General features: G+C 28.2%; 2 protein-coding genes across 3 annotated transcripts in view; both read left to right on the top strand.

Annotated features, from left to right (window-relative positions):
- LOC129984114 (major vault protein-like) overlaps window positions 1-9,184 on the top strand; it is a 29,916-nt gene extending 20,732 nt beyond the window's left edge. Inside the window, exons 11-15 of one of the 2 annotated variants that reach the window (XM_056093896.1) lie at window positions 2,434-2,575; window positions 3,726-3,937; window positions 4,785-5,028; window positions 5,745-5,933; window positions 7,159-9,182. In XM_056093896.1, the coding sequence (XP_055949871.1) occupies window positions 2,434-2,575; window positions 3,726-3,937; window positions 4,785-5,028; window positions 5,745-5,933; window positions 7,159-7,308 (937 nt within the window). In that variant the 3' untranslated portion in view covers window positions 7,309-9,182. Of the gene's footprint in view, window positions 1-2,433; window positions 2,576-3,725; window positions 3,938-4,784; window positions 5,029-5,744; window positions 5,934-7,158 lie in introns of both variants that reach the window. The other variant, XM_056093897.1, reaches the window with a different exon arrangement.
- A 12,209-nt stretch (window positions 9,185-21,393) lies between these two features.
- On the top strand, window positions 21,394-25,418 carry LOC129985254 (60S ribosomal protein L23a-like). Its single transcript, XM_056095212.1, has 5 exons — window positions 21,394-21,553; window positions 22,513-22,834; window positions 23,831-24,007; window positions 24,815-24,884; window positions 25,352-25,418. Exons 1-5 carry the CDS (start codon window positions 21,517-21,519, stop codon window positions 25,364-25,366), a joined length of 621 nt encoding a protein of 206 aa, XP_055951187.1. The 5' UTR covers window positions 21,394-21,516; the 3' UTR covers window positions 25,367-25,418.
- Window positions 25,419-25,656: the final 238 nt, after the last annotated feature.

Consider the following 25,656-nt stretch of genomic DNA (forward strand, 5'->3'; position numbering starts at 1 on the left):
GTACACCAAATAAAAAAAATCTTAATTCATAATTTTTTTTTCAAACTTCTTTACATATATGAATCTGAATTATTTTCTTGTCTGAAATATAAATACTCTAAAACAAGCAGTGAATTTTGTATGGATACCAAATCTTATAAAATGGGCTTGCCTTCTGGTTAGAATTGCTATGAATTAGTTAAGTATAGTAAGAAAAAAAAAAGAATTTGTGTTATAATATATCATCAGAAGGATAAAGGGAATTTCTAAAACTATTAATTATTAGCATAGAACATGAAAAATTTAAATTTTGTTGCCTGATTAAAGTGAGAAATGAGTAGTTTGTTTCTTAAAGAACATTTCTTATTATTTTCTGAATTTTTTTTTCTTTCTATGTTTTATAGCATGAGAAAACTTGTCACGTTCATTCATTCTTCATTTATTGCATAGATGCAAATAGACATTTTTAACAAATTAACTTTTTTTTTTTGTCTTGTGATGCATATTTATTAATCTTAATTGAAGTAAAATTTCACTGTTTTCTAGAATGTGTGTTGTGAGGCTTCACCTTTATTTTACAAAATATGCTCATATATGCTACTACTTATACAACAGAGTGCATAGCATCATGAAAAGTGCTTAAATTTGAAAGCCATTTTTAAGCACCTTTAAAGTGCTTAATTTTCAGAAAAGATCTTTAAAAATTGCCCAGTTTTCTTGTGAAGATGAAGAAAGCTTTTAATATTGTTTTGTTTCCCCTCAAGTTAAATATGATAATTAAAAATTATGGTCGTAAAGGCTTGTTTACCAGATGTATCAAAAAAGAAAACCAACAAAAGGGAAGAATTCGAAGAAGTATTCCGGGGATTCCAGCTAATATTAAGATAATGTTTAATATCCCCTCTTTTTTTTATCCCCTTTTTTTCCAGCAATGTGCATTGCTATTTATTAGAATACTGGAATAAATATCTGGAAGGTGCAGTCCTAAATACATACAATGCCATATTTATTGTGAATCGAAAATCATTTCAATTTTTAATGTTTTAGATGTTGAAGAATTTAAGTTATGCCTGGTAAGTATATATTTACACTTTTATGTGTTTAGAAGAATATGCAATATGGTTGCATCAACGGAAAATATGAAAATAGCAGCATGAATTTGATGCACCAAAACAATGTATCGTACTTGGAAAAAGCTGCATAAAAACACAAGCATATTCTATTATCATTCTCATTAATATGTCATTTTTTAGCAATCGCTTGAATGATCTACTGCAGATATTCAACTGTACTATATTGAATTGTAATTAATTGCGGTACATGATTATGTTAGTCAATCTCGTAAAATCTGGCTTAATGAAATTTAATTTGAAGCCTTAAATTTTCAATGATCGCGATATCTTTTGCGGTATTTTTTGCATGTCCCCATCAATTTGAAGATTTATATTTGTTAGATTAATTATGCCAAATTTATTTTGATTAAAAAAAAAAAAGGAATTGCTGTGTCTAGCACTTAACTTTTCCCGCAATGCAATCTTTCTGTATATATAAAGTCTTGTCCTGAGGATGACTGCTGGATCTGGTGCTTAAATATTTTTAAAGAAATAATAAAAAGTTTTTTAAATTTTTCTTTTCAGAACTTAGTTTCTATAATTTTACAAGGATGTTTTTTCTTTTTATATCTCTCATAAAAAAAATTGCCTAATGAAATCTCACTTTATATATAAAGTTTTGTTTTGAGCAACACCTAGCATAAGACCATTGAATTTCAGAGGATGAAATTCAGGAAGTTTTTTTTGGGGGGGGGAAGAAGTAGAGGCATACTAAGAACGGATTTCCCAAACTTTTTGTTTGAAATTTAGTTAAAAACTAGAATTTTAATGTGTTTTTATCATTAGCCTATTATCGCATAAAAAATTTCTTAACACTATTTTAAATGTTAAAGAATAGCTTTTGAATAATAAAAATCTTGTTTGGTTGAATGTAATTTTAAAAGAAATTCTAAAAAATTAGTTTTGGACACAGTTTTTAACAAAGATTTTATTATTTTTATGATCTTTTCTATACTATTGTCAAATCCAAAAGGGCATAATTTTACAATAGATGTACAAATACAGAAATATTAAAATTTAAAAAATAAGTATTTAAAATTATTCTTTATAGAATTTTTTTCAATAAAAACTATGCATTTTTATGAAACATAAGAAAATATGCTTAGAAAATACGCAGTTTGTGTATGCATACGTATACAAAAGTACTTAATTTTAGCAGCAGTTTTTGAGGACCCTGCACAAAAGACAAGACGTCATTAAACATAAAATGCCATCAACTAATAGCAAAATATCTTGTTTATGGTCCTTTTCAGATATTATTCCTATCATATTGAATAGTATTCCCATTTATGTATTCATTCATTTTATTTTTATTTATCTTTATATTTTACTTCATTTGAAGGTACTTTGATGTTGGTGACAAAAGCCCTGAGGCAGCTGCTAAATTATTCAGTGTCCCTGATTTCATTGGAGATCTGTGTAAAGCAGTAGCTTCCAGAATTCGTGGTACTGTAGCTGGAACAAATTTTGATGATTTTCATAAGGTAAATTCTTTCTTGTTATTGATTTTATAAATTGGCAATTACAAAAAAAAAAAAAAAAAAAAAGATTATTTATTTAATGGAAATTTTTAAAGATTATAAAATTTGCTTCTTATTTGAGGATAACTGATTATTGCATTGTGGAAAATAATTGAAAAGAGAAAATATTTATAAAATGATAGCATCATGATTTAATTTTTCATTTTTTTTATAAATTTTGTATATTCATTATCAGAATTTTTTTGGTACTAGATTTTAAGGTTTTCTTTTGAAAAAGGATTTTTATTAAATATTGGTTATTGGAATGTTAAATCATCTGTATTTCAATAGACAAATTTTTATAATGTGCCTTTATATGCAATTTAAGTTAATTGAGGAAAATATTATTTAGTGTCAAAAATTGTATTACTTAATTTCATAAAATACTATTTTTTTCCCCTATCATAAACAGTGTTATGAGCTAAATTCTTTCTAAAAGATTTATTTTACATTTTTGATTTATTGATAATCAGTTTTATTTTACAAAATATCTGTTGTAATAGATAAGATTAATTGACTCTTTTATACATAATTTTTTGAAAATATTTTCAAGCTGTATATTAAATGCACAAGTTTCTCTCTCTCTCTCTCTCTCGACCTTTAATCCTCAATTGAATTTCTCAACTATTCTTTCATGCATAATTATATGAAATTTAAAAGGCTTTTTATATACTTGCATTTAACTTGATTTGTTTTTATGTTTGCAAAGACAAATTTTGTAATTCAATTTTCTTTCATTTCTAATATTAGATTTTAATTAAAATTAAAATCTCTATTGGCAATTCTTTAAAACTTATTCAGTTAACCAATTAATTTAATTCAATTTTGATTTTATGTCAGTAGTGAATTAGAGAAGGAATTGATTTTATGATTCCTTAATATCTCTAATAATTTATTATTAGAGATTCATAAGTAGAAAATAATTAAAATAAATTCTACTTATTAGCAATTACTTGTTTTTGAAAGTTTGGATTAATATTTCCTATCCTAGAGAATGTCAAATGAATGCATGTTTGAATTTTTTTATATAATTATATAAGATATGTTAATGAATAATATACTAAGATTTTTTTTTTTTAGTGTTTATATGTGTAACTCATCTTGTCTGTTTCAGAACTCTGCAAAAATTATCCGCACAGCAGTTTTTGGTCTAGATGAAAACAAGAAGGTTAGAAAAACCTTCAATTTCCCACAAAATAATTTAAACATCACCAGTGTTGATATTCAGAGTGTTGAGCCAGTGGATCAGCGTACTAGAGATTCATTGCAGAAGTCAGTTCAGCTTGCAATAGAGATCACCACTCAAAGTCAGGAAGCTACTGCTAGGTGAGTAATATATGTGCTGTTTTAATTTGTGAAGTATGAGAGGCATTTGATTTCTTTTTTATATAGAAAGTGTTTCCTTGAGCTTTAAATATTAAGTTAATATAGGTACAGGTGACATTTTTTTGAAGTAAATATAATAATTATTGAGCTACTTTTCATCAGTTTCATGTTTTGAAATTTAAATTCATATAACATGATCAACTTTTGCACCACTATGTCATAGAAGTTGTCCGTTGTAATAGAAATTATCTATTAGATTTTTCTGTATGACATTCACTTTATGCACAGTTTGTAAAACAGCTGTTCAAAGTAATTCAAATAGCAAGGTTTAGAATACTGGAGGAAAATATTAGTTTCTCCCAATCACCTAATATTGGTTTTTATTATATTCTTATCAATTCTGCATCATTCAGTTAACAAGAGATGATTGTTTAATGTAATGTCATTGATATTTTTTTAAACCTTTGAAAAATTAAATCTAAAAACTATTTTTTCTTGATGGTCATATTTCATACATTTTATCACAAATCTGTCTTTACATTCTGTAGGTTAAAGAATAAACAGTGATATTTCCAATCTTAGTAAGATAACAATTGAAAAGTGACAATTATAGTATGTTATAAAAGTTATTTAAATCTCTATCAGCAACATATGGCTTGCTCATTACTACACAGTTCCACTAAAAATCCACTAATAATGTCCACTAATAATCTGCAGCATATATCCTATCTATTAATGAATGTCATTTAGGAGGTTAAAATAAATACTTTCTAGTTAACCTTTTAAATGGCATTTGTTAAGATACATTAGAGATTTTAAAAACTACAAATTTTATTTATATATGTAGACATGAAGCTGAAAGGAGGGAACAGGAAGCTCGTGGACGACTGGAGCGCCAGAAAATATCTGATGAAGTTGAAGCAGAGAAAGAAAGAAAGAGTTTGCTTGAGTTGAAAGTGAGTAGTATGGCAATAGAGAACTGTGGCCAAGCTAAAGCAGAAGCATTAAGTCGGGCTGAGGCCCAAAGAATTGAAGCTGAAGCTGCTGTTGAACAAGCAAGGTCTAAAGCAGAAGCTATGAAGATTGAAGCTGTATGTTGCCCGTTTATTTACTATAATTTCATATTAAAAAAGCTTGCTGATTGGTGATAACTATACTTTGATATAATGTTTGTCAAATTTGTTCTAAAAGTCTTTCATATTTTAGAAAATTTGTATTTTATTCAGTTTTTATCATGCAGTTACATTTTATGAATGAGATGTTGATTAAAGAAGAAAAAAAAGAAAGTTTTTCATATTTGTATTTTCAATTTTTAAACAGTTAATATTAAAATTGTATTCTAAACAGTTAATATTTAAATTGGTTCTTCTCTTTTTTGTTTTTAAACTTTTAAATCCACATCTAAAACCTAATTTTATTTATACTAATGCTGGATCTAATACCAGATTAATAAATTAAGGCAAATAGCAGATTTTTATAATAACTGAAACAAATTTTTGCATAACATCTTATTTAAAGAAACCAAACTATAATATTGTCTTCTGTTTTCTCCTAAAAAAAAGTTTTTTATAATTATTTTCTTTAGACATATTTGAAGATAAAATCACAAAATAATTATAGATTAAATATTTGCAAAGAAGTTTTTATTTTCCCTCATTTTATATTTTACTTTTATTTATTATTACAAATACTTCAGTATCATTGTCTATTATATAATTATGATAATCCACTCTTTAGATGATTTTACTTTCTCTATGTATACTCATATAAAATATTTATATATTTCATCTGAAAATATTTTTGTTAGGAAACTGAGTTGGAACGTCTTCACAAAGCTAGAAACGAGGAATTGCGCTATTTTAAAGAACAAAATGCTTTGGAGGTTGAAAAATTGAAACAAGTTGCTGAAATTGAAGTCAGTAAATTTAAGAACCTTGTAGAGAGTCTTGGTAGAGAAACCATTCAATCTGTGGCTTCTGCTGGGCAGGAGTTCCAGGTATGTTTGATTTTTCCATTTTCAATATATGTGTGATCTTTAATATAAATTTTATCCTTAAATCATATGAAATAACAAAGTCATATATTAAATATTATTAAATGATAAGTTTTAAACAAATATTTCTGTGAATGCACATTATATTTTTTCATTTTGCATACATTACAGGCTTGGGATTTATAAAATTCCATTTCTTCCCAACTCATTTTTATGTAATAAATTATTATATGAGAAAGAGATGAAATAAACAAATGCTTATTAGGGCTGATTATTAGATCTAGAGCTGGAAAAAAAAAAGATTATTATTTTTTACTTTAAAAAATACAAATAAATTTTATAAACAATTTTATCCATGTGAGTTAAATTAAAAAAAATTCTAAATATCAGATTCTATTGCATTTTAAGTGTTGCTAAAACTAATTCTGATGTGTATATAGCATTAATTAAGACAAAAGAAGTTGCTGGCTCTCCCGACTTGTCAGAAGATCCTTTCTCATCCCCTTTCAATTCATAATTTGGGGGGGGGGGGTTATATGTAAAATTTTGCATAAGATGATTATCTCTGTTGAAATTTTTTTTGAGAACATGACAACCTATTAAAACTTCTGTTTCTAAAGTAACCTTCTTCCCTATAAACAACTGGCTACTAAAGCAATTTTTAAGAATGGCTGAAACCCTGGAAAATCTACATCAATATAGGTCTGAAATCATAATGGAAGGAAGTCCATTGTTAACAAATCTTTGAATCTACTAACTACTAACCTAATATTTTATGGGGGAGGGGACTGAAAGTTTCAGAATTATCAAATAACAGATAAAAGATGGCATAAATTATGTAAGTCTTAAATCTAATTGATTTTAAATTTTAATGTTTCTTTTTAAAATTTAACAAACTTTCAAACTTGTTGATTATAAAACAGTTTGATCAGTTAAGAAAATATTTTAATTTTCCCCCTTTTATATAGAAATGTGTGAATTTCCATTATATAGTCTTTAAATCAGAAAATTTAATATTTCATTTGAATAACAAAGTAAATTTTGGTCTGAATATAGAAAATTGGTGTATTCAAGCGATAGTGTAAAAAAAAGGAGAAATAAAAATTTTAGAATGAACAAATTGAGTAAAAATAATTTTCTATTAGTATTTTATAATAATATTTTGTTTTATTAGAAATAAAATTTATTACTATAAGGTGTTTTTCTAATTCTAATTTATTTGCTTTAGGTTAAACTTCTCCAAGGTCTTGGAATTCAATCTGCATTGATCACTGATGGCAATACCCCTATTAATCTTTTCAACACTGCACAAGGCTTTCTTGGTGGTGCATTGATGCCACCTTCTAAGAGACAGAGAAAGGATAGTGATGAATCATAAGAAGTCCCTTTTTGAAAGCAAAGATGATTCTCATAATTTTCTTTATGCATATTGCACCCTATTTTATAACAATAAGCATGGTTGAGGCTTGTCTCATCTGCGCAAGAATTAATTTTTGATTAGAAGCTTTAAATGTTTTATAATATTCCTTGTGATTATTATGTGTTAGTGCATTTCAGTATTCACAAGGTTTTTCAAAATCAGTATTAATTGAATGAAAGAGTTTGTTCAATGTAAATGAAGGTGCAATTAATTTGAATCTTAAGTTGACTATCTTAAACAGATATTGAAAAATCTCACGTTTTGTTCAGAGTACTTTTATTTTGAAATAAGCTGCTTTTTGTTTTACTGGCTGCAATCTTAACAGCATCTGGCAAGGTATCTAAATAAAGCCACAGTGTTCTTTTTAAAAAATTATTTATAAAAAATTTTTAGTTTTGGCTGCATCATATATATATATATAATATTCTTAATATGTGTATGAATACAATCAAAAGAAAGGAGAAACTGGATTTTCTCCTTAAAGTTCATCTTGTTAACATATATTGTCTTAAATAAGCTTAATTACGTTTGGTGCTTGAAATCATCGTTCCTAATTTTAATTATTAATTTTTTCGTATTGAAGCTTATAAAGCTTTTTCTTATCTAATCATGTAAACAGGTACATCTTAAAGTTTGTTGATTTTCATGCATTTTTTATTTTTGTTATTCCTAGATTTTTTAAAAATAACTTTATAGTATTTGTATAGTGCCTTTTATAAATTCTTGGAAAGTGCCAGATAAAGTTATTGTCAGGAACATTGTGATGTACTTATTGATATACAGTAGAAAGAGCTTCTTAAACATTTGCCATTTAAGATCTCCAAATATGTAAACAGTTTGGTAATTAACATTTACTTTTAAAAATGTTCCATGAAATAAGTCCACTTATAGCTTTCTGAATTATGTATCCTTGCTTAAATAATTTGACTAAAGTTTAAAAAATATCAAAGAATTTAATATTTCATTCCAGATTAGCAATCATAGTTTAAGAAGTTCTAATTTATGTATATATACTGTTAACAATATTGTTGTGATTTTATCTTGATATTGGCTATATAAATGCTAATTAGGTATTTGAAATATTTTTATCTACTTATTAAAACTAATGAATTTATGCTGTTATTGTATACTGTTATAATTTGTTGTTTTTGCTTTGATATTTAGCTTTGTGATATTAATTTTTAGAAGTGCCTTATATGTTTGGTTCCAAAGCATAGCACGCCACATTTGAAATTCGTGCACTAGTCAGAAAATATATTTGAATTTATTATAAATTTGTTACAAATATATTAAAAATATTTATGGATCAAAAATTACCTATTACTTCACTTATTCTTCCTATTTTCTGAGTTTTGTTCACATTCATAACAATTTGTGCAACAATATATTGTCATTAAAAACACTGGGGAAATAGAGAAGGTTTTTTTTTTTTTTTTGTTATATTTTTAATATTTTTTTTTTCTGTGTTATAGCCCAGTTATAGCTATAGTTTTTTATTCTTAAAATTTTCAACTGAATATTGGTGAATATTGCTAAAAAATTTGTTATCTGTTAACCAATTAAATACAACCATTTATGTGCTTTATATATACAAAAAAAAATTTCAAGATTTTTTTAGAAATGAAATTTATTTTTAGGTCATATTTTTTATTCATCTGTTACCATCTTTTATATCAAATGCTTCAGTTGATATAATATGAATTTATTGATTTTGAAAAATATATTTATTACATTTATGAATTCATTCTAGATACAATTGGTTAAGTAGTGACATATTTTATCTAATCTTTATACAGTAATAAATTAATCTATCTTTTAATGAAATATCGAGCAAAGATTTATAAAATGTGCTTTCTAAAATGGAAATATTTTTTGCTATTCTTATAAAATTCATTGTTGCTAATTATAAATATTTGTTTAATAGTTTATTTTTGATATGAAGCTTGTTATTTTGATTAAATATAATTCATGTATATATTAAATGTTATATATAATTAAAATTATAAATATTGTGGTGTAAAATTGCTATATAGAAGTTTTATTGAGTTTTCTATTAAAAAAACAATAGCATATATATTTTTATATTTTATACAGACATATATATATATATATTTTTAATGCAGTGAAATAAAATAACAAATTGTAGAGGTATTAAATTGAGCTATCCTAGTCCCTCATTTTTCCATAATGCCTGGAGTTATTTAATGTACCAAAAAATAATAATGTGCTTTATAAAATTTGGGACTTTTCATTTAGTGGAAGTAACAGGATTAATTTACTGGCTCTTTGTTTTAACATACTGGCAGATGTGGCCAAATATTGGTTATGGAAAGGCAAAGCTATTTTCGTTTTAGATCTTTTACAATGGTTAAAAAAATAACAGATATTTTTTTTATCTACTATAGTAAAAAAATTTATGTAAACATTACATTTTATTCATTTTGCGATTGTTAAATAATGAGTCACCTGACTAGATGAGGTTTATTTTGCCAATATTGCCATTTCCAAAATATTTAATGAAATTTTTTATATCATATTAAATATTTATATTCTTTGTGGTGGTATTCTGGCACAAAAAAGGAAAAGTAATGCTTTAACAGCAAATGAATTTAAAACAATATTATTTGTAAATTCTACTTTTAGGCACATCGTTTGTTACAAAAATAATGAATAGCTTTCATGTTTGCGCACATTTTTCGAGTAACAAAAATTTTTCATCTCTCGGCTGGCAATCGTCGGAATATCTTAGCAATACATGCGTTAATCTTGCATTTTTTAAAATTGTGATGGGGCGTGCAGCAATATCAGATGAAGAAAAAATGCAAATAAAGACATAACTGTTTTAAGAAAACTTTTATTTAATTTGTTTAAAATTTCATACTTTATTCTACTGAAAAAGTTAAAATTGTGTTGCAATTTTTTTTTCTAAATTTTAATTAATGCTAAAATTTATTTTTTTATTTGGAAAGAGCTGTTGAATTGAGCCGTTTTGCTCATGATATTTTCAAGACAGTTTGTCACCCATTCACCCCCTTTTTTTTTTTTTTTTTTTTTTTTTTTGTCTAAAAGGATGGAATCAATTCCAACTCTACTAACCTGAGAACATGCATGATTCCAGGACAGCATCGAGGCTGGCAAATGAAAGCAAGCAGGGAGCAAGGCTCCCTAGTTATATATAATTTTATTACAACTATGTTTAATTTTAAAAAAAGAAAAAATCATCTACTGTGTATACTGTGTAAAAGAATATTTGGGGTATTACTAAGAACAATGAATAATGCTAATAGTAATAAGAGATAATAACGAAAACATTACCACAAGAATTTCATTAAAGAAAATAAAACGAGTGTAGCACAATCAAGATACTGTATAGTTATCTTATCTTCTCTTTCCTTGAGATCATTATTATGTCTTTAATTTATTTGATGATTAGTTCAGTTTGTGTTTATTTACAATAATCTAAAAGGATTAATCATTATTATGCTGGCAACCACTACATGAACAACATTAGCAGACATAAAACTAAATTCTTTTTAATCAACATATCTTATGGTTATTAGTAATCCATAAATATAAGTTTACTGTATTTACCTCGCAGACAGTCAAATGTCTGAATTTTAAAACTAATCTGCAGTCTAGTAATGTATGCGGGAATATAAAATTATTTGCAAAAGGGATGCCGTAAAATATTTACTAAAGTGCATATAAAAAAAATGAGATTGATTTAAGCAATTGCGAAGGAACGGGATTATGCTATGCAAAATATTTTTGTGCACAGCTGACCAAGATCTCTGGCTGAAGTCGCCTTTTTATGTTTTATTAGTAGTGATCATCTTTGAATATTTATAGCATTGTGATCTGGAGTGTTGAGGAGCATGAATACATTTTTGGTCCTGATTATTTTTTTAATAAAAAGTTTAATGAGGAAGAAAGTGTAAGAACCTCCTTAAATATGAAGTGAATTTTTATCAAATATTTATTCTTGAAAAATATGACTAATATCTCAAATTAAGATAAGTACTGTCGCTGACAATTGGTGATGAAAAGTATTTAAAAAGGATAAACATTTAAATGTATTTGATCAGAAAAATCTTAATATTTTTATATCAAAATTTTATGTTGAAATTACTTAATTCTAGTATACCTTGAAATCCACATATATTTTAAACATTTGCATTGTTTACAAATTTGGAATTATATTTGATCAAAAATAAAATATCAAATTATGCACTGATTTTTCCACATGTTTAATTCTAAAATAAAATAATCATATAAGTGATAAAAAAAGGAATTTTATTTCGAAATGATCCTTTTTTTACCCTTACCATTAAACACTCCATGTTTTCCTTACATTTTCCCTCTTGTCCTATGCATTAGAGCATTCTGATACTGATTAAATTATGATTACACTAGTGAGTATAGAAAACGGTTTTGCAAAATAGAGAATTACAAAAATATCCTAGTACAAAGAACAAGTGAGAATTATATTACGAAGGATTTTTTATTCTTATACTTATGGGTAGCTTGTATTTTTAAAAAATGGTAACTTCTCTGTACATAAAATAAAACATAAATATGTATTTTGTTCTATGTCACTTCATGTGGCTTGTTTACTTTTGGTTGAACACATGTTCTTTATTGACTAATTAAAAGTATTGAGTATAAAATGTCTGAGATAAATCTAATCCCTTCTGACTACTGTATTGTTACAAGTAACAGTTGATTGACATATTATAAAAGTGTGATTCAGTCTATCACACTAGAAATGCTATAGAGTTTGATTTTTAATTATTAATTTTACTTTAATAAGCTCTGTGGATGATTAATTGTTTTTGAGGTGTATAAAGATGTGTGTTCAAACAGATGAATTGAGTCTGATGAAAGAGGTGAATTATTATTCGACTAAAATACTGTAGGGTTAAATCAATTTTGGTACACTTCCTTCTGGATAAGACAAGGAAGACTGCTGAAATAAATGGAATAATTTACAAACTGGTTAGAAGAAACTGAATGTAGCGAGTGGATTTTGAAGCGTTAGGAAATAAACGTTCATAGATGGCGCTAGACAACTAGCGCGAGTGTAATTAAAAGAGTGATGTCATTCGAGTGTTTGCTCTTGGAGGAGAAGGAGTTACTGAGCAGAGTAACTCGAACGAATCTGCAATAAATTTGTTAAGTTTTCTATTTGCCTATTTTTTCAAAGCACTCACGAACCAGCCACGACATTTGGCGCAGTCGACAGGATTCGAACCTGTGCGGGGAAACCCCAATGGATTTCGAGTCCATCCAAATGTCGTGGCTGGTTCGTGAGTGCTTTGAAAAAATAGGCAAGTAGAAAACTTAACAAATTTATTGCAGATTCGTTCGAGTTACTCTGCTCAGTAACTCCTTCTCCTCCAAGAGCAAACACTCGAATGACATCACTCTTTTAATTACACTCGCGCTAGTTGTCTAGCGCCATCTATGAACGTTTATTTCCTAACGCTTTAAAATCCAATCACTACACTAAATTAGCATGACGTATCCTGGAGTGATTTTGATGGAAGTCTTTACATATATCTGTCAACTGTAAATATTTTATATCAAAAGTATGATTAAATTTGTAAATTACGTTTGCTTTCAAAAATTTGGTAAGCGTTTTTTTTTTGTGTTTAATTTGCAAACAAATGAAATCGATAATTGGAATAATTGTGTGTCAAACAGTTATTTATTTAATTTTAATTTATAATTCATTATTTATTTTTATATTTTTATTTTGTATTATTTTATAATTAACAAGTTTAATTTATAATTAAATTATGTTTTTTTAAACAAAAGTTCATTATTGGAGAAAAAAGATAAATGGAAGGTATCTATTAAAAAAAATTTATTAAAGAATACATTCTTCCCTAGTAGTAAATGTATTGATATCAACTTTCCAACCAAGTTATGAGAATGGAAAGTGAAGATCATTCATTTCGCAAAGCTCATTCTAGTTCAATAAACGATTTTGAAAGCGTATTTGAAACTTTATCTTCTAAGATAATCCCAAAGATGGTACAATGACATAAGGTCCCGAATAGAGCTTAAACAGTCCATTCGCTCTAAATCTTTATTCTCGACAAGCTTAATTCGATAAGATTGAGCATTGAATCATCTAATAGAATGAATCCCTCATCAGTAGCATAAGCATGTAGCTGAAGCAAGGATCTCATCACTATTTCTCGAAGCAGCGAGAATTTCGTTTTGGAAATATTAAATGGGACATAAATGAGCTTGTATACAATCCCTGATTGCGATAATGTCTTCGTATCTTAGTAGCCTCTAATATTGTGCCTGTTGAATTTGTGTTACAAATTCAGGCATAATAATGGTCTTGTTTCTCGCTACCGAAAATGATCTCCCGCAGTTGTAGCTCGTGGTCGACTCGGATCATCTTCTCAAAACTGAATTTTTTGGATTGTAACTAATGCCAGGGCCACACTGTGAGACATATTAAGCATTCTAGCAGCAGTGTGGTGACGCTTTATAAGCCAGATAACAGCTACGAGACATGAGAAATTTCATTTGTCTAGTGGTCTTGTTACTCGGCTACGAACCCAAAGGTTGCGAGTTCGATCCTCGCTTATCGCCAGTAGCAACATTGGTGACCCGATGACGAAAATACACAACCTTCATACAACTGTTGTGGCGCCCTCTACCAGAAATAAATAAAAATCAATAAGCTGATAAAAAATCGGCCAATAAATAAATAAAAAAAAATGAAGCTGATAAATAATCAGCCAATAAAAAAAAAAAAAATGGATAAGGCGCAACAGCCAATATATCACCACTAATAACAGCAAAAACAGGACAAAAAATCGTTCGTCTCACCTCCGACGAACTGAAGGGGGAGTAATGTGGTGACGCTTTATAAGCCAGATAACAGCTACGAGACATGAGAAATTTCTTTTGTCTAGTGGTCTTGTTACTCGGCTACGAACCCAAAGGTTGCGAGTTCGATCCTCGCCTATCGCTAGTAGCAACAGCAGCAACTTGTTCAAATCCATTTCCGTTGACCCGATCACCTGCCATCTTAATAAGAGACTTCCCGGAGACAGTGCCAAGAATATCTTTGCAGATAAAAGCAATAAGAACTCAAAATTTTCACAAATTATAAAAAAACAATATATTCATATTTTTCTTTGGGTTACATATAAATAATAGATTCCTTGAAAAAGGTAATAGATGCACTTCTTTCGTTATTTTAATAAATACTACACAATGTCCTTCATATAAATCATATTTGTTACCGTAATAATACACATTTCTTTAATGGTGAAATTCAAAAAAAAAAAAAAAAAAAAAAAAAAAACTGGTTGTACCTTAACTTTTGGAGGTCAATATGTCTTATAAAAATTCAAACAGTATTCCTTCATTAAAACAATTCTAATAACGGAAACTTCTAATGGATGAATTTCACAGTTTTTGAACCCTTTTCCAAAAATGACTACTTCTGAAAAGACAATTACTCTCTAAATTTCTTGGCTGCAAAAGGAAAGTTTCTCCATAGCAGTAGATTTAGCATTCGTACTCATAGATACGAGAAATGTGATGGAATCAATCTTCCAATCTTACAACTGGTACTCTGAAAATATGCCAACTTCAGGAGGTCTCAAATCTTAAATCCACATTTGTTTTTAGTTCTCTCAATACGTTCACTGAAGTGAACAAAGCTGCAGCTTTCGTTTTTGTTATGATGCAAAATGACATTAATTCTATAATTAAATTTGTGAGCCGTATTATTTCCCATTCAGTTCAATATACCCTTACTTTTTATTTTCTCGTATACATACAGTCTGTCATAAAAAAGTATTTGGACACACTACTAGGACACATATTTTACTTAAATATACAAATGAGACCAAAACAAAGAAGTAAATATTATTTTGATATATATAAATCATAATAATTCAAACAAAACTCTCATATTAATGCAATTATGGTTATAATTGAAAATAAAAGAAAGCAAGTAAAAAAAATGCTCAAAAAAGTATTGGGACACTTTTCGATAAATTAAGGAAAACAATGCAAACTTAAAAGTTAATATCTTGTTGGGCCTTCCTTGCTTATGACCTTTCCTGGTCTATTTGGTTTGGATTGGTCCAATTTTTTTTCAAAATCATCCATCGATTTTGGCTGACTTTTCTATCAAATGTTTTCTTAAATCCTGCTTGTTAGAAATTTGATGCTCATATTGTGTTTGTTGCAAATAATTCCACAAATACTCAATGAGATTAAAGTTTGGACTTTGGAAGAATTTTAATAATACTAGTACAGTGGTAGAGGACCCATCACTTGCAAAAACCAGCAGTATGTTTCGGGAGATTTTATCGAATCTCCACATTTTACACCTCCCTGAATTCTAAAACTATCCGTCTGTATGGAACAAAGATAACTCAAAAATGCTTTGAGCTAGATAGATGAAATTTGGTTTGCGTTCTTTATATCAAATGTTTGGATTTTCATCAGATTTTGAAATTTATCTGCTCAGAGGAAGTCTGCTTGTCCGGCTGTTCGAATATAAATTAAAACAATGACTATAAAACGAAAAGAGCCAGATGAATAAAATTCAATATACACATTTGTTATCTATATTGTAGATATCTGTCTAAGTTTGAGTCAAATCCAAAAAGGAGTTGATCGTATATTGATCTGTACTTTCAGAAACATGTAAACGTGATCACTCAAAGACGCAGTGACTTAAATTTATTAAATTTCGCACTGGATTTTATGATTGCAAGTGCAGTTTTGTGTCAAAATTTTATTTCGGTCGGTTGAGATAAACGCGTTTAAAACAAAAATTAGATTTAACCGCATGTCAGGGATTAATCGCCAAAAAACTCGATAAACCAAAAGTGACACGATCGATGAAATAAAAATGCTAAGTTCACACCAAAGTTAATATTTCATAATTAATGTATGTCAATTCTATGACAGGCGTTTTCTGGAATTAAGAGAGAAAGTATGCGAGATTTATTATTAAAGCATATGCAAGAAATTTTCGGGGACACCCCTACCACTGCTTTTGAAAACATTTTATTTCTGATCTTTCTTCTATCCACCGACATATTAAATGAAAGAAAAAGCGAACATTCTGATATAACATTTTCGGATCTTTTGGGCCACTTTCCCCCAAAAAGTTGCAAAACCAAGAATTTTTTCTGTTATAAGGAATATTTAACCAAATATTTTCTGTTATAAGGAATATTTAACCATACAGTTTTTTTTCTGCTAAAGATTTGCCGTGTACTCAATGAATAGTAGTGAGAATGAAACATTGATTTGAGGTAGTAGAATGTATCTTACTCGCACAAACTTGATATTCGAATTTGAAAAAAAAATTTGCGATGAATTTAAGCTTTTTTTCCAGTAATAACCAGCTGAAGGCATTTTAATACAAGCTTATAAACATACGTAGAATCAGAATGAATTCTGATATCCAACGTTATATCAATAAAGTAATTTAATGTTGTGTTTTTGTAATGACAGTTATACGTAGAGAGTTTATTGTCTTTAAAGGAAAACATTCATAAAGGGCAGAATTTTCCTATTGATTAGTTAAATTTTGGGCAATAAGCCGTAGCATTATCCTTTCGAAGATTTTTTAAAAAGACAATTGTATAGGCAATGGATCTGAAGGAATTATTGGAATTAATTTGCTTTTGTTTTATTTTAAAATATAGTTTTTGGAACAGGAATGATTATCAAATGTTTCCAATGATCTGAGACATATAAACTGAAAATACATCTTAAAAAATAGAGGAGATTTTCATCAGATCAGTGATATTTAATTTTATACCAATTCGCTAGGAAGCCACTCGCTCCTAGTATTAAATTTCTTGAGTTGTCCTTCTAACTTCTGAAGATGAATAGGCAAGAATAGGTATTGATAATTTCGCTGTGATATTATCCACTATATATATATATAAAAAATGATGAAGTAATTGCTTGGTTTAAGAGGATTCAAAATATGCTTATTTTTATTGAAAGTGCGGCTAAAAATATATATTTCTTTGTTAGAATGAATATATACTTTATTGAATAATGAATAAAACATTTGAGAGTTTTGAAATATTTTACACATTTCTGTCCTAATAATTTCGATATGCTTTTCTACCTTGCGCCAAATTTGCAGATTTTTAAAAATATTTGAACAAAATCCACATCGAGAAAGACTATCTATCTGTCTGTATACAGGTGAACACGATAACGAGGAAACATAAATAGATAGATAGATAAAAAAAAAAATATGGGGAATAGGGTTAGCGTTAAAAATGTACATCCGTATCAGATTTGGAACAAGATTTGTCAAACAGTTGACCACCTGTCAGTCTACACTTGAGCATGCATGTAAATATGAAAACTCAAAAACGCGGTGATTTAAATAAATGAAATTTTGGGTGTGATCTTATAATTACAATTGTAGTTCGGAGTCAAATTTTGTTTTCAGTAGGTCGAAAAGAAAACGTTCCAAATTATATATTTGACTTGCTGATACTTGTGTAATAACCGCATGCTAAAGATTAATTCCTCTGAAAGAGGCAACTATTTCCTGCTAGTTATATAAAAATGCTAGATTCGTGTCAAGGATTGCTATTTTGTTACTATTATTCGTCATTGCCTTGTAATTAATATATATGTTCCGATTTTCTATGAAGCAGAAAGCGCTCATGTGCGGAAAATTGAAAACAAAATTCTGCTCACTCATGGCATTTACGGCCTTTCCCATGTTCACCATTTTTTGCGAATAATTAACTTTGCAATAAAGTTTTAAAGAAATTACTTTCTCTGTTTCGATATGTGACAGATTTGTGTTATACTCGATAGCTTCTGAAATTTTCCACATTAATGTGTTTAGATTGTTTTTGGTTGATATAATACTTTAAAATTATTTCATTGAGCAATTTCATTTCAAAGCTGGAGAGAATATCCTTCTGGATATTTTCTCCAGCTTTGACATGTGGTAATTACTGCAATGTGATCGCTTTCAATATTCGAATCCGAAACATAGCATTGAATTTGATGGAAATTGATAATAAGTAGATCGAACAAAAAAAAAAAAAAATCATTCCGGGATAAGTTATATAAATAAGATTCAATGAATAATGAATAAAAATGGAGTTATGCTATTCAGTGAGATTTTTCCTATGTTAAATAGTTCTATTTGAACCTCATGAAAGGTGATTAAAATCGCTAAAAATGCGCGCAACATCGAGAAATGAATCGGCCAAAGCTTTCTTGCTTAATTATTGTTAATTGAGGCTTTAATGAGCATACAAATTAACAATAATAATTTTAAGTCATTGTAAAAAGCTTATATTATTACTAATTCTATGTTGATGTATTTCTATGTAAGTGTTCTGAGGGATTCTTCTCGGAATAGTTTTACGAGATGCTGTTGTGGTGAATAGCATATAAGCCAGTAACAGCGCATCTACCCGAGCTGCTGTTTTGGTATAATCGGTTAGTTACAGGACTGCTAACCATAATGTCCCAGGTTCTATCCTTCGCGCATCGCCTATCACTTCACTGTCATAGGAGGGCTTGTAGTCAGACTTTTCCGATCTCTCCTTTCTTCAAACCGATCTTGCCTATCGGAGTAAAAGAAAGTTTTCGTTGATGTAAAAAGCTTTTTCCATTGACTGAAGAATGTTTCCTTCCACCCAGAAAATTCTGATATGACAAAAAGTAAAATATTGTGCCAAATATTTATCTATTTTTAAGGTATTGAATTAATGTTATATAATGGGAAAAAAAAGACACGCAAATAAAAATGGAAGAGAAATTTTGCAAAATAGAACGATAGAGAAAATAATGATTAAGCTGCATGCTTTAGGAAACAAGTTCTAAACAAGCATGTGGGGAGGGAAAAATATTTCTCAAAGAACATTAAGTTCTAGATGTCTCATCATAGATACTTGCATCATGTAAATGAAGATTTGATCAGAAATTGAGTACTTTTTCTTTTGGGATCTATTTTTTTCCCCATCTTGATTAAAGATTTAAAAAAATTTTATAAAATATTCTGTATTGCTTTTTCAAACATCGGGAGTGTTCTTGATTGGCCTTTTTTTCTTTTCATTAAAAGTGGCCATAGATTTTATTGAGTGTTCAATATCTATAGGTACTATATCTGCTTTAAAGGCCACTTAATATTTTGAGGTCTATTGATTAAAAATAAATCAAACTTTCCATTTGTCATATGGGTTCGATATTAAAATTTCAATTTGAGCTGTTCCTTCCTTATTAGCACAAATCGTGACTGTATTTTCGTGATATTGTGCATGATTCGGAATATCGAGCAACATCATGAAGATATCGTATAATATCTTGTGTAATAACGAAGACATGTAAAGAGCAACTTTCCCTTTGATCTTGATACATTTATTCATGCCATAAATGGCATTTGCTTCTGCACAAATTCTTGCTAGATGAGACAAAATTGAAACTTTTGACTTTATCTTGGACAGTAGAGCGAAGCTTGAAGTTTTTGGTCCATGAACCAGATTTTCATCGAATTTTGCCGGATGCTACCAAGAACAGTGACAAGAAATCGTAGAAATCATTTTGTATTTAAAAAAAAAAAAATAGAAAGAAACGATGCATTTCGGCAATTTCTTCATTTTGAAGGGAATGTCAAACGAAAGGAAGAAAGAAGTTACGTCCTTCCATATTGTGTCTTTAGAGAAGGCTTATAAATATGTTAACTAAGCTTAAAAATTTGTGCAGTATATACTGGATCCTGCATAAAAACAACAAAACCTCCCTTTGGTTGCTGAATTTGGTATTTGAATGCCGGTTGGACTTTTCCTTAATGTAAGATTGAGGCATAAAGTACTCATTTGGAAAATCTTAGACTTTGATTTAAATTTGATACAATAATACTTATTTCCTCATATTGTTTTTGATTCAATCATAAAAAATGTTCGTTTGTGGGTTCATCGCTTTTGAAAAACTTTTCCGCTACGTGTGGTTACATTTTTAATTTTTGTCTATTATTGAATTCAGTGAGAATAATTACTAAAGGCATCTTTTACAGTCATAGTTGTGGGATTCAGTCTGGTCAAAAATTTGATCGTTAAGGGGGAAAAAAAAGGACCCGTAGGAGTTGTCACACCAAAATTTTCTCGCATAATCTTTTATAAGGATCTTAATCCTCTTGCATCGCACAAAATTCTGGATCTTGCACAGCATTGGCGGAAATTAATTACGAAATATATATCTTTGTTATAAATCTAACAGTTTTACTGAATCTATCGTGTGAATACGTTTTTTGGATGCTTTTTTTTCCAACTGATTGTTACAAAATTTTATACGGAATTGCAATAGTAGTCATAATTTAACATATCGATATAATTGATTTTAGTTATTGCACTTGTGTGCATACGAAAATATGGATCGACAAACGGCCAATCATTTGACGTATTTGATTCAAAATTTGATAAGAATCAACATTTTAGATGCAAAAATTGTGTACCAAATTTTATTTATCTAGCTCTTAACGACTTGATATTGTCAAGTTCACTTCTATTTGAACGGCCAGACAAATAAACTTAATTTAAATGGATTTCGTTCAGAATTTAATAGAAATTTGTTAATTTGGTCTAAAGTCTATACATCAAATTTTTTTCTGCCTAACTCAGTGCGTTTTTGAGTTATCCTGTTGAGACAGATCGACGGACAGATAAGCAGTCATTGAGAATACATTTAGATTCGAAAATCTTGAATTCGATTTTTTTATATGATTACAATAATTTATCAATACTTAATATCTGAGAAAGGAAAAACAGATTGATGTCACTTCTATCCTTCAAAAATAAAACCCAGAAACAACAACAAGAAAAACAAAAAGAAAGGAAGAAAGAATACCCTGCATAAGAATCAATTCGAAAACGTCTCTTAAGAAATTCTGAAAATATTTATCTTGTTTTTATTTGTACACTCTTTATGAGAAATTTAACAAATACAATCCCTGAATATGTTGCATAAGAATCAGCGAAAAAAAAAAAAATGCTTTTTTAAATAATTTGTTTTAATTATCAGAAGGAGCTTGACAACACAACTCTTTCTCCGTGACCGACTGTGGATTTGGAAATTGAAAACGTGTTTTTGTCAGGAGCGGTGTAGGAACTATATTTATTAAAAATGGGTCCCAAATCAAAGAAAGGCGCATCTGAGAAGCGTAATTTTATTTCTGTTATATTTTAAATGTTGTTTTGTACATATTTTGCTGTTTTAATTTTATAATTTGTAAAGTTTCTTTTCATGTTGGAGAAGTTTTAATATGGCGATTTCTACATGTATCCTCGTGATTATATTCTAAGTTTTTTAGTTATTAAAATTTTACGAATTTGCTTACTTTATGATTGACCCTTTTTGTTCTTCAAATATAAATATTATGCTTTTAATTTGCAATTGATAAAACAACTTTTGTCTTAAGCTCTTCAACATTCTTAAGCCTAAATTTTGGCAAGTGTGGTCCTGTTTTTTAAAAGGCGGATTTTTTTTTTTTAAATTTATATTTCTGAATTGCTCTTTCATTGTTCCAATTTTCATTTATACATTTTAATTTATATCGTATTGTAAAGAAAAATAATGTAAAGTAACTATGTTGAGGAGTAATGTTGAAATTCGACTCGTGGTTAGATCCTTCTTATAGCTGATATTTCAACTATGTGTTGAATATTTATCATTTTCATAATTAGCGATTGTTTTATTTTTAAGGCAAATTTTAATTGCCGCTCCTCTTATTTTTAAAAGTGGAAGTATTTTTTAATTTTCATACCTCCTCAAGGTAGGAAGAAATTCGCCCAAAAGATGCATATTGGGAATATAAGTTTTTCGAATAATTTGGATTCCTTTTTAATGTTGTTTATTCATCCGATATCATAGCAGATGTTTAATGTATGCTGCTCTGAGCATTCTTAGTAAATGTCATTGGAGGATGGCGATCTTCTGAGCTGATGGCCATTCAAATTGAATTTGCAATTTGAAATTTTTTTTTGCATTTTCAGTTTTATTTATGCTTTATTTCATTCGAAATTCCTGGTTTTTATTGTCGGATTATAAGTTTTATCAGCATATTAATTGTTATATAATCCCCATCCTTCTCTTACCAAATACTTTTTTTTAAATCTACAGCGAAAGCAGCAGCAGCTGCTGCTGCAAAGCCAGCAAAAACAGAAAAACCAAAAGAAACGAAAAAAGAAAATGTGCCTCCTCCCGCTAAAGCTGCAGCAACACCAGCAGGCAAAGCTGAAAAGGTGGCACCTAAAGGTAAAGGTAAATTGAGCACTGCCCAAGCTAAAGCAAAAGCTCTAGCAGCTAAGAAGAAGGTAGTAAAAGGGGCCCATGGAACCAGAGTAAGGAAAATTAGAACTACTGTTCAGTTTAGACGCCCAAGAACTCTTACATTGATGAGAAATCCTAAATATCCTAGGAAAAGCTGTCCCAGGAGACCTCGGTAAGTATGATTATGACTTCAATTATTATTTCATCAGTTTTGACCAATTGATACAATTTATTACATCTGTACATTTTTTTAATAGATTAATTTTCATATTTCTAATTCCATATGTTTTTTCCAATTAATTTAATATTTCGTAAGTACTTTAAGTTGCGTTTGGTTATTTTTTGAATGCCTTAAATCTTTTAGATGAAATAGGAGAGTTGCTAACTATGTTCTTACCAAGGTAAAAAAAAATATTCAAGCCAAACTTTATTATGACTAACTAAATTATATATGTAATAAAACAATTTAGGGAACAGATTTAGATAGTTTAGTGATTTATCTTTAAAAGATTGCAACTATTTGTTGCATGTACCCAATTCTCATTTATGGTCAGTCTTCTGTGCAGTTTCATTATGGTTTCTTATCAATTTATAAAATAAGCATTAGATGAACAGAATTAAGAATATGTGGAATATTTTAATGCAACATGTTGTTTGTTTCTCATAGGGTCAGAATGAAAAGATATTGTAAGAAATTGATATTAAAAAAGACCAAATAATATATAATATTTTTTTTGTTTAAGCGCTGAATTATTGGTGAGCTGATTCTTATATGGAATTTTTCTCATCTTTAAAACTTGAGTATACTTTGATTTTGCTTTGTAAAGGCATCTCTTTTGTATAGAAATTGTATATATTGAATTGCTTGTAATTTTTTTATTGGACACTGATTAGAGTATTTAAGAATATCTTTAATATGGTTATTATAAGCATATTTTTTTTTTAAATCAAAGTGGAAATCTTTATAATTTTTAAGTGAAACAAAAGTTGTTTACAAAAAATTCTTAAATTGATTCAAAGTCATCGAATTTGATTACGTATAACCTATAGATTTTTATACTTGTTTTATCAAGTATTCTGTATTTTTTATACATTTTTAAAAATATTTTTGATTTTTTTCAGAATTTTTTAAAGTACTATTTATTTGAAAAATGTTTATCTTTTACAGATTTGATCAATGGTCTACCATCAAGCATCCTCTTACTACTGAATCTGCTATGAAGAAAATTGAAGACAATAATACATTGGTATTCATTGTCCACAAGAGAGCAAACAAGCCTCAAATTAGAAATGCTGTTAAGAAGTTGTATAACATCGATGTTCAAAAAGTGAATACTCTTATCAGGTAAAATATGCATTTGATATTATATTTTTAGAAGAATGTTACTTATGTTGTCAAACTACAGTATAAAGGTCATCATTAAATTTTTTATTTTCAGTTTTGAAAGAAAAATTTAAAATCTGCGTAAATGTAACAAATAGTAAATATGCTAAGTTGCCCTTTATTGAATAATGGAATTCTTTCATGGTTTGTTTTTATGAGCAAATAGTTTAGTTTTGGAAATAATTTTTATAGAAAAAAAATCATGGAATTTCTTAATTGTATGAAATTGTCAGATTATAGAGTTAAAAGTTTATTTGAAAGATGAAGTAATTTGCATGATTAATTAACTTTGAATAGTTTATATTCATAGTTTGGTGATTTCTTTAGCTTTCATTTATTGAGCTTCTAACAAACCAAAGTAATTCTCTTAGAATATTAAATATTACAGTATGATGATTATTTTATTTATTTTATTTAACTTCTTTTTTTAATATAAGGGTAGTTTTGTTCTATAATTGATATAACTTGATAGAATTCTCTATTATCTATACCTGTTACTCGTAAAATGTTACAAGAACAAAAAGTTTCAAATATAAGAATGGTCTTTACAATATGTCTTTTTTTAAATGTGAATACGGAAATCTTTTTAAATTCACAATTGCAGATGCAAGATTCCGGTTGTAAATAAAAATTGTTCTAAAGCTTTTCCTTGATGATCTGTGCTTTCTTCTCACTTTGAAGATTATTTGAATTTCTTACAGTTAATGCATCACTGTAAGCAAATAATTGGGAATTGACCACATAAGATATAATTTTTCGCTTTTTCAGACCTGATGGGCAAAAGAAGGCATACGTGAAACTAGCTCCAGATTATGATGCATTGGATGTTGCCAACAAAGTAAGTCTTCTTTTCTATATGCCTTTTTTATTTCTTCATATATTAAATTGCTACATTACACATAGGTTCTTCTTGTCAAAATGCTAACATTTAATCTTTAATTAAATTGATATTTATTTCATCTTTCTAGAATAGTTCCTTTTGATCATGCATAAATTGTTTGAATCAAAATGTAGTTGAGCTAAGAGATTTAAATGTATCAATCCCCTTTCATGTATGATATGTTTATCTATGGAAGCTACTATCTTGTCACTAAAATATGCTTTTACTGACCCATTTTTATATCAATTATAGTATCTAATAAAAGGAACTTTTATGTAATATTTTAATTCTTAAATCTGTGATTTTTATTCTCAAATTTTCTTTTTCGAGCATTTTTTTCTTTTGATTTTGTTTTAAAAAAATCTTGAGGTATTTTATTTTAGTGATGTATGCTGTACTAATTTTGTTTTCTTTTCTCTTTACAGATTGGAATTATATAAATGCATCAGTTTGTATCAAATTCTTAAATAAAATAAAAAAAATCCCAAGAAATTTCTTGAGTGTCTTAGTTGATGAATTTTCAATTATACAAATTTAACGAAATGGCTCAGAATGTTCATAAAGGATTTACTGCTTGAAATGACCTTTGAAACTGCTTTCACTTCAAAAATTTTCAATAGATCAAGAATTAATTTTTTCCAAATATACTAGACTTTGCTCTGCAGTTACTGACAGGATTTAAAAACTCGCCAATTTATTTCTGCATCGGCAGATTTTCTTTTCCACCAGA

Source organism: Argiope bruennichi, chromosome 9 (genome assembly GCF_947563725.1).
Source record: "Argiope bruennichi chromosome 9, qqArgBrue1.1, whole genome shotgun sequence".
NCBI lineage: Eukaryota > Metazoa > Arthropoda > Arachnida > Araneae > Araneidae > Argiope > Argiope bruennichi.